This window comes from Chinchilla lanigera, unplaced genomic scaffold (assembly GCF_000276665.1).
Source record: "Chinchilla lanigera isolate Chin_1 unplaced genomic scaffold, ChiLan1.0 scaffold00039, whole genome shotgun sequence".
Lineage (NCBI taxonomy): Eukaryota > Metazoa > Chordata > Mammalia > Rodentia > Chinchillidae > Chinchilla > Chinchilla lanigera.
Window position 1 is genome coordinate 3184665 of NW_004955440.1, and position 10653 is coordinate 3195317.

Here is a 10653-nt window from a genome sequence, read left to right on the forward strand (position 1 = left end):
GACACTTGACTGAGCAGGAGCTGGTGCTGCAACCAATAAGGTTTTGCTTTGAAAGCAGTTAGGAGGGCTGGGGATTTAGCTCAGCAGCAAAGCGCCTGCCTGGCAAGCGCAAGGTCGTGAGTTCGGTTCCCGGTACCGGAGAAAAACAAAAAAAAAAAAAAAAAAAGAAAGCAGTTAGGAATCTAGAAAATGTATGCCACTTGGAGGAGGCATTTATAAGAATGTCACATCAGCACATGAAACCTTCACTTGTTTTTAACAATGCAAGCTATGCCTGTAATCCCAGTACTCAGGAGGCTGAGGCAGGAGGATCCTTGCAAGTTCGAGACCAGCATGGGCTACAAAGTGAGGTCAAGGCCAGCCTGAACTACATAGGGAGACCCTGTCTCAAAAAGACAAAAAAAAAAAAAGGCAAGCCACAACTTTCCTCAAATACTGCTGTCTCTCTGCATAGCGGTCACCTTGGCGAATGCAGATGTGGCCGGTTCCAGCAGCAGCTCTAGGTCTTTGGCAGGGAGGACCACGGAGAGCTTTCCACCTGGAAGCAAGCAGAGGCAGAACAGCAGGTGAGCGAGGGCAGCAGGCTCAGACCAAGGAAGCCACAGGCACTGATTTCTGTTGACCTTTCTGTGAGAGAGTTACCAACTGTAAAAAAGATTTCTGAATGAATCATTCACATGGCTTAGCTGAAAGATTTTAGAAAACAAGGTGTCTAAAAAAAAGTATGAATCAGGGCTGTGACATGCAAAGCACTTAGAAAAATCTTTCAGAATAAAAATAATTACCCTGCCCTGCCACCTGTAACGTAACAGGCGGCAAGGCAAGGACTCCTTCCTAAACTTCTTCAAAGGAAGGGCGGACTCAGGAAACTGGAATGTCGTCCTTATTTGCGTACGAACATCAGTGCAGCCCCTACTGTGCACCGAGGGAAAACAAAGCACGCAGGAACACGTGCACTTGCGTTACTTTGAGACTGGGCAGCATAACAGTGGTTCTCAAACGTTTATGTGCATCAGAATGCATGTAACGTACAGGCTGCGCCCGCTGGAGTGGACTCAGCAGGTTCAGGTGGGCGGAGGTGATTCTGCGGCTCTGGTCCTCAGACCACAAAATCTGAGAAAAGTGCTGCAGAGCTGAGATGCCTCACTGGTTTAGATTTCTATCTATCTCCTTGATGCATGTGAATCTTTATGCGATGCTGGATTGTATGTTCCTTAAGCAAGACTTACATTTCTTAAGCGGGGCATGGTGGTGCACGCCTGTAATCTTAGCATGTGGGAGGCTGAGGCAGAAGGATCACTGCTGCCCAAAGTCAGCCTGAACTACATAACAAGAACCTCTCTCAAAAAACCAAAATCACTGGGTTTGTAGCTCAGTGGAAGACTACTCAGCTAGCATGCATAAGGCCCTGGGTTCAATCTCCAGCATCAAAAAACACCATAATCAGGGGCTGGGGATTTAGCTCAGTGACACAGCGCCCGCCTGGCAAGCGCAAGGTTGTGAGTTCAATTCAAGGTACCGGAAAAAAACCCAAAAAAACCAAAACCAAAACAAAACAAAACACTAAAATCAAAACAAAACAAAATCCCTAATTCTTTAATTCCTCCAAGTATCAAGTTTGGGATTGGGTTTGTAGAAGGTATTCAGAAGTGTGATTTGAAAACATTAAACAAAAACTGAATACAAGCAGAGTTCAAGGCTTGAACTAGAGGGTTATATGACTGACTTTTCTTCCATCCTAACTCCCTACAGGAGGAGAATATCCCCAGCCAATAAGACCACCATTAACAACCACTACCAATCACAGCATGCTTTTTCATGAGCATAATGGAACTTTGAAAACCTCTGAATAGGGAATATCAGAGACATTTAGTCCTCATTTTGATAGGAATATCACATACAGGCATTTCTTTCCATTCTGATAAGATAATGTTGTTTTCCAGATACTCAAAGATTGGCTTGATGGATTGATTCACCTTCCACAGATTTCCCCATATCCTCAATCAGCATACACAGGGTATCTGTTCTCAGCCTGTACAATTTGTTATTATCTATGGACCAATAAAACGAAGCACAAGTACAGCATAAGCAATCTCTATGCACAATACACAAATCATTTCTATTTGATCTTCCAAACTTTTTTTACAAGCGTGAACCAGTACCTCTTAAGTTCCAGAAATTCTCTCTTTTTTTTTTTTTTTTGGTACGGGGGATAGAACTCAGGACCTTGCACTTGGCAGGCAGGCACTTGTGCCGCTGAGCTATATCCCCCGCCCTAGAAATTCTCATATCATACAAAATAATCAAAGTCCCCAAATATGGCTCCTAACCTGCACCCAATACAAGCATAAGGTATACTTCCTAAAATAATGCAAAATTCAGATTATTTAAAACTAGATTTTCTGCAGCTGGGCGTGATGGTGCATGCCTATAATCCTAGTACTCGGGAGGCTGAGGCAGGAGGATAGTTGCAAGTTTGAGACCAGCCTGGGCTACAAAGTGAGCTCATAGCTAGCCTGAACTGTGCAGCGAGACCCTGTCTCAAAAAGACAAAAAAACAAAAAACTATATTTTCCCTCTGAACTTGTAGTTCATGTTTTCTTTGAGATCATAAAGGGGTTAGTTTTCTGGTAGAAGATAATTTTTCTTGCCAGGTTTGCTGGATATGGTTAAAGACAGGTGTTCATGTCTCTAGAAGTCAAAAATCAAGTTCAGAATTGACTGTATTCAGCCTGTGTAGAAAATAACTGCACCACACTGCGGAATCTCATCTCCTCCAAAGGCGTCACTACATACTCTGCACCTCACTAAAGGATAAAGTACTGAAGGGTAAGGTAGGCTCGCTTTTGTTTTCACCACAAAGGTGGGTCCTCCTCTGAAAATCACTGCAGGCACCAACAAAGAGCAGCCCTTTTCCCCTGTACTCTGACTGCGTCCAGACACATAATCTGGCCACTGCTGAATGGCCAGTATCAATGGTCAAGCCACCACTGCTGGGCGGGGTGGGGGGCCACCAGTTTGAGCGTGGGGGTGCTGCAGTGGAAGCAAAGAGAGGTGCCGTGTGCAACTCTGCGCTCCCAGCCAGAGGTGCCACTCTCCTCCGCCCTCCCTCTGCGAAGAGCCAGCTGTCCCTTTGCGGCCTCCTCAGTGGCAGCACACCCAACAAATCGATGGGAGTTTATAATAACACATAAAGAAAGAGTACAAAAGAATGTTTTTGAGCTGCTAGAATTTGTAGCAAATATACATAACAAAAATGACCGTTTTCAACATTTCAAAGTGTACAATTCAGTAGCATGAAGTACATTCACATTGTGTTTTGTTTTCACGGACCTGGAAATAGAACCCAGGGCCTCACACACGCACATGCTAGGCAAGCGCTGCACCTCCGAGCTATATCCCCAGCCCTTTTCATTTTGATAGTATAGCTAAGCTGCCCCTCGTGGTCTTGGACTCACAACCCTCCTGTCTCAGCCTCCCGAACAGCCAGGATTACAGCTGTACACTGCATCCATCTCCATGAGTCTGACCATGATGGGCGCCTCGTGTAAGTGGAATCATACAGGGTTTGTCCCTCTGTGTCTGCCTTACCTCACGTAGTATAACAGCTTCAAGTCCGCCTATGCTGTAACCTGTATTAGATCTCCCTTCCTTTGTAAGGCTGAATATATTTCCTTGTGTATACCTACCACACTTTGTTTACTCACTTATAGATGGACATTTAGGTTGTCTGCACTTTTTTATTATACTCCACTTTATGAATAATGCTCTTATGTCTTCTTCAAATACTTGTTCAAGAACCAGTTTTCATTTGGACACACAGCTACAAGTGGAATTGCTAGGATATGTGGTAATTCTAGGTTAAATTTTTTTTTTTTTTTTTTGAGACAGGGTCTCACTATGCAGTTCATGCTGGTCTTGAACTCACTTTGTAGCCCAGGCTGGCCTCGAACTTGCAAGGATCCTCCTGCCTCAGCCTCCTGAGTGCTGTGATTACAGGTGTGCAACACCACGCCTAGCTAGGTTAATATTTTTAAGGAATGGCCAGCCAGTTTTCCACAGTAGCTGCACACAATTTTACATTCCTGACAGCAGTGTATAAGGGTTGCCAACTTCTTTATAACCTCACTGGCATTTATTATTTTACGCATATAAAATGTTTTGATGATAGCTGTCTTAATAGGCATGAAGTGATAAGGTGTGCATGAGCTTTGTTGCTTTACATTGCTAGGGATCAAAGTAAGGGATTCAGCACAGCACTGAGCTGTCTCGCACTTCCTTCTTCTGGTTTGACAATTTCTTATATTGTGGGGTTTTTTTGTTTGTTTTGCAGTACTAGAGATTTAACCTGGGCCTTCACGCTGAGCTATATCTCTATTTTTAAAATTTTTATTCTGAAACAGGGTCTTATTACATTACTAAGTGAGGAGGTCTCAGTCCTCCAATTTTTTTTTTGCTTTTCAAGATTATTTTGGTTATTCAGAGTCCTTTAAGATTCTTTATGACTTTAAGGATGGATTTTTTATTTTGGGAGAAGAAAGCCATTGGGATTTGGGCAGGAATGTCACTGAATGTGTAAGCGCTATGGGGAACACTCACATCTTAAACAATGTTAAGTCTTTCCATTTCTTCATGTCTTAATTTTTTTTTTCTTTTTTGAGTCAAGATCTTACTCTGTAATTCAGGCTGGCCTTGAACCAGCTGATCCTCCTGCCTCAGGCTCCTAAGTGCTGGGATCATAGGCATGTGCTACCACGCTGGGCTCTTCTTTTTTTCAGCAATGTGTTGTAGTTATTTGTTTGTTTGTTTGTTTTGTTTTGTACTGAGGATTGAATCCAGGGTCTCTGCACTGAGCTAAACCTCCAACCCCTTTTATTTTTTGACACAAGGTCTCACTAAATTGAGACTCAAACTTGCACTTCTCCTGCCTCAGCATCCCCAATGCTTGCTTTAGAGGCATGCACCACCATGTCTAGTTAATGTTCTGTAGTTTTCAGTGTACAAGTCTTTTGATTCCTTGGTTAAATGTAGAGAAGAACTTTTGCAAAAAGAAAGAAAAAGTAAGAAAGAAAGAAAGAAAGAAAGAAAGAAAGAAAGAAAGAAAGAAGAAAGAAAGACAGAAAGAAAGAAAGAAAGAAAGAAAGAAAGAAAGAAAGAAAAAAGAAAGAAAGAAAGAAAGAAAGAAAGAAAGAAAGAAAGAAAGAAAGAAAGAAAGAAAAAGAAAGGAAGAAAGATTGATTTACACAGCAAGAAGGTACCATTTATGAACCAGAAAGTGAGCCCTCACCAGACAATGAATCTCCTAGCAACCTGATCTTGGACTTCCAGCCTCCTAAAGCATGAGAAATAAATTGCTATTTTGCAAACTGGGTTGGGTGTGGTGGGGCATGCCTATAATCCCAGCACTCCGGAGGCTGAGGCAGGAGGATCACAGTGAGTTCAAGGCCAGTTTGAATTACATAGTGAGATCCAGTCTCAAAACAAAACAAAGCAAAATGTATGGATCTCTGATTTTAATTTTGAGCACTATACATACAAAGGAAGTTTTACGGAAGGGGAGAATAAGCTACATACTCTTTTTGGGGTTTGGGAGTTTTTTGAGACAGGGTTTCGCTATGTGCTTCAGGCTGGCCCTGAACTCACTTTGTAGCCCAGGCTGGCCTCGAACTTATAGCAATCCTCCTGCCTCAGCCTCGCAAGTGCTAGGATTACAGGTGTGCACTACACACCCAGTACTACATGCTCTTCTAATGGTGTGGGCTGTGTAGTGACTTCTCCCAAAGAGAAGAGTGTAGAAAGGAGAAATAAAGAGTAACTTTAAGGAGAAACCCGGTAAATACCACCTCAGCCAAGTGCTTAACAGCAGCAGCCATAAATCATGTTGCTAGTGTACTTTTGATATAATAGGGTACCAATGTCTCTTTAAACCAGGTGAGGTAGCACGCACCTGTGGTACCAGCTACTCAAAAGGCTGCCAGGGGAGGATCACTTGAGCCCAGAAGTCTGAGACCAGCCTGGGCAACATAGCAAGACCCGGACTCAAAAAGCAAAACAAACAAAACAAAAATCACACTTCACTTCTGGAATCTTCCCCTCCTAAACCTGGAACCCAAGTCTGTTTATAAGAGAAACATCAGGCCGACCCCACCATGGTGATTTACAAAAGACCATGTGCTGAGGCTGGGGACTGAGCTCAGTGGCACAGCACCTGCCCAGCAAGTGCAAGGTCGTGAGTTCGATTACCCATACCTGGAAAAACCAAACTGCGCCTCCCCCTGCAAAGACCATGTGTTATTTGATGCCATTCATATAAAATGTACAAACAAGGAATCTATCAAAACAGAAAGTAGATTAATGTTTATATTAGGGAAAAAAATGGGCTGGGGGAGGGGTAGCAAGTGGTAACTAAAGGATACAAGGTTTCTTTTTAAGGTGATAAAAATGTGCAAATCTACTTCAGTGCTGTTTACACATATTGTAAATATACTAAAAATCATTGAATTACACACCTTAAATGGATGAACTGCACGGTGCACAAATTATGTCCCCATTAAACTGCTTCAAAGAGTCCCAATAGAGGAGCACGCTAGTTGGGTGGGGTGGTGCATCCTATAATCCCAGCACTTGGCAGGCTGAGGCAGGAGGATCACCATGAGTTCAAGGTGAGCCTGGGCTACAAAGTGAGTTCAAGGCCAGCCTGAACTGCACAAGGAAACCCTGTCTCAAAAAGACAAAAAGAAAGAAGAAAAAAAATAGAGGAACAGCCTATAAATTACGGGACCACTGTTTCTCAAAACTATCAACTAGGTCACCAAAAACAGGCAAAGTTTGAGGGACTGTCACAGCCCAGGGGGGCCTAAAGGTTGGGGTTTATAGCTCAGTGGTGCAGCGCCTGCCTGGCAAGTACGAGGTCCTGAGTTTGATTCCTGGTACCAAGAAAAAAGGTTAGTGACACCCAGAGGAGCCTAAAGAGACATGACAACTAAATGTAACGGGTCCTGGACAGGGTACTGAAACTATAAAGGGACAATAAGGAAAAACTAAGGGGATACCAAGAAAAGGGGGGGACTGCAACTAATAATAGCCTATCAACACTGGTTCACTCCTTGTAACAGATGTATTACGTTAATGTAGAACTCTAATCAGTGAAATTCTCATGGGGAGAGGACATACGGGAACTCTGCTGCTTGCTCAGTATTCCCGTACATGTAAAACTGCTGCAAAGCCAGGCGCAGTAGTGCATGCCTGTAATCCAGCTGGTTGGAGGCTGAGCAGGCAGGATTGCAAGTTTGAGGCCAGCGGGGGAAATTTAGGAAGACCCTGTTTAAAAAAAAAAAGCTGTATAGCGCTAGAAAGTATCTCAGTGGCAGAGTGCTTGCCTAAATGTGAGGCCCTAGGTCTAATCCCTAGGACCACACACACAAACAAACCCCAAAACTTGTTCTGAAAAGGTTTAACCTTTAAAAAGTTTTTGGGGAAAAAGGAAAAGGTGACCCAGGTGTGGTGGTGCACCCCTGGAATCCCCCCACTTAGGAGACTGAGGCAGGATAGTGAGTTCAAGGCTGGCCTGGCCTACATTTTCAGGAAAAAAAAAAAAAATAAAAAAAGGAAAAGCTTTTAAGCTAAGAATGTTTTTCAATTTTATAGATTATCTGTGATTTAATAATTGCCCCTCAGTCATTAAGAAATATCACAGTATTGGGCCGGGGATATAGCTCAGTGGCACAAGTGCCTGCCTGGCAAGCACAAGGTCCTGAGTTCGGTTCCTGGTACAAAAAAAAGAAAAAAACACCCAAAGAAATATCACAGTATTAAGAGAAAATGGGGGCTAGGGATTTAGCTCAGCGGCAAAGCACCTGCCTGGCAAGCGCAAGGTCGTGAGTTCGGTTCCCGGTACTGGAGAAAAACCAAAAAAAAAAAAGAAAAGAGAAAATGACACCTCACAGAATGAGTGCAAAGAGACTGCTCGGTTATACAACTTTGAGGTTCACCAGGAAGGGGAAAGGAACGAAAATATTTGGAAGCTGTTTGAGAACATCTGGAAATTCAAAATAAAGAAGAAAATGTCTTTAAAGAATTATAAAAATACAGTACCATTAAAAAAATACTATCAGCTGGGCTAGGGGTGTACCTCAGGGGTACAGCATGTGTTTAGCAGGCGCCAGGTCCTGCAGCTGATCTCCATCACTAAAAAAATAAAAACCAAATAAAATCAAAACTCATAAAAACCTATCACAAAAAAGCAACCAAAAGAAAAGGTTGAGAAATTTGATTGTACTACAAAAATTCCATAGAGTAAGAAGATTTTTACTATACAGAACCAATTCAGATTAGATTCAAGACTAGACTGAGGAAATTCTATAAATGAAAGACAAACTCAATAAATATGTGGATAAGAGGCGGAGGAGGGAATAAATATAGCTAATAAACACAAGCAATCACGTTCTCCTGAATAGTAACATGTAAATCAGATCACAAAAAACTTTCACATGTATTATAATGGCAAAAATTTAGAATTCTGACAAGTATTAAAATAGAAGTCTTTTTTGGTGGGGAGGTGCTAGACCAAAGCTCTTATACACTGTTCATGGGAATGCAAGCTGGTACAACATAACGAAAAACAATTAACATTATCTCTCAAAGCCAAACACACACAGGAGAAATTCTTGCATACGTACAGAAAGAAGTATGTACACGAATGTTCACAGCAGCCATGTGCCTAACAGCAAGACTGGAAAACAGTTCAAATGTTCAAAAGCAAGAGAATGGACAAGTAAAATGCGGCTTAGCAGTACAATGGAAAAAAGAATTATAGCCATATACAATATGAAAAAATTGGAAACATAATTTTGTTTACCAAAGGAAATCATGAAAATATCATACTCCCAGAAAAAAATTTAAAAATAAAAATGGTAATACTCTTATGGTAGTCGCCAGCTGGGGGCTACATAGTGAGTTCAAAGATAGCCTGAACTACATAATAAGATCCTGTCTCAAAAAACCAATAAAAAAAAGGCAAAACTAAGCAAAATTGAGTAATATATAATTCAAGTGTACATGCATTTGTGATGAAGAATTATATTTTGAAAAAGTAATAAAAATCACAATAAGATACCATTAAAATGGCTAAAAGTAGACATACCATACCAGTGCTGGGCTACTGAAATTCTACTGCTGGTGATAGTGGAAAATGCTATTACTTTGGAGCTGGGTGTGGTGATGCACGCCTGTAATCCCAGCACTTGGGAGGCTGAAGCAGGAGGATCGCTGTGAGTTCGAGACCAGCCTGGGCTACAAAATGAGCTCAAGGTCTGCCCCAACTGTGCAGCAAGACCATCTCAAAAAAAAGAAGGGGCTGGGGATTTAGCTCAGCGGCAAAGCGCCTGCCTGGCAAGCGCAAGGTCGTGAGTTCGGTTCCTGGTACCAGAGAAAAACCAAAAAAAAAAACAAAAAAGAAAAGTTTCCTAAAAAAAAACATACTATTTTGTGCATAATACTGCTATGATACTCTGCTTTTTCAGTTTATAACATAGGAAAATGTTGGAAGGGAAGGATATTTTTAAAATTTAATCTTATTATTTTTTGAGACAAGGTCTCACTATGTAGTTCAGGCTGCCCTGGACTCACTATGTAGCACGGGCTGGCCTTCAACTCCATGCAATCCACCTGTTTCAGCCTCCTGAGTGCTGGGATTACAGGTGTGCACCCAGCTCATAAAAGTAATTATATCATTTAAAACTGGTAGAAGAGGATCAGAAGACAATTTAAAAACTATCAGTATAATTTGGCACCATGCTCTAAAGTCTTAAAGAATGCAGATCTTTTCAACCACAAATTTCAATTCTAAAAAACTGCAGAAACAGATTTATCAGAAGGTTTCCAAGAATTTATATATAGGAATGTTCACTGCAACATAATTTGTAATAGTGTAAAGTATTATTATTTTTGTCTTTTTGAGACAGCATCTCACTATGCAGTTCAGGAGGTCCTTGAGCTCACTTTGCAGCCCAGGTTGGTCTTGAACTAGTAAAGATCCTCCTGCCTCAGCCTCCCGAGTGCTGGGATTACAGGCGTGTGCCACCATGGCCAGCAATAGTGTAAGTTAGAATAAATTTATGTGTATGAGAGGCTGGGGGGGGTAGCTCAGTAGTAGGCAGCTCACTTTACATGCATGAGACCCTAGGTTTGATCCTAGCACTGCAAAAACAAAAACAGAATGAAAAAAAGAGGGGAATACTTTAAACTTTATGATCTATTCATGTGATGGGAACTTACAAGACCACTGAAAGTCACATCTTCCGAGTTTAAGGGCTCAGGATGTGGCTCAGTGGCACAGCACTGGCCTAGCATGTGTGAGGCCATGGGCTTGATTCCCAGCACCCCCATCGAAGAATTTTTAATATTACACCCTCATCAAATGCTTAAAAAGTACAAGTATGAATATATCAATAATGCACTTATAGCACATACTAAAAAAAAGAAAGTGTATGTAGTCCAAACAGGTTCTTAAACTTGCTGTACCCATCAGGCGTGTCACTGCACGCCTGTAATCCCAGGACTGGGGAGGCTGAAGCAGGAGGAGCCCTGCAAGTTCAAGGAAAGCCTAAACTACACTAGTAAGACCCTGTTTCAAAAACAGACAAAAAAACAAAC

General features: G+C 41.9%; 1 protein-coding gene across 1 annotated transcript in view; it reads right to left on the minus strand.

Annotated features, from left to right (window-relative positions):
• Window positions 1-10653, minus strand: part of Lct (lactase) — a 48381-nt gene that overhangs the window by 35935 nt on the left and 1793 nt on the right. Inside the window, exon 2 of the mRNA XM_005390764.2 lies at window positions 462-538. Coding sequence (XP_005390821.1) covers window positions 462-538 — 77 coding nt within the window. The remainder of the gene's footprint in view (window positions 1-461; window positions 539-10653) is intronic.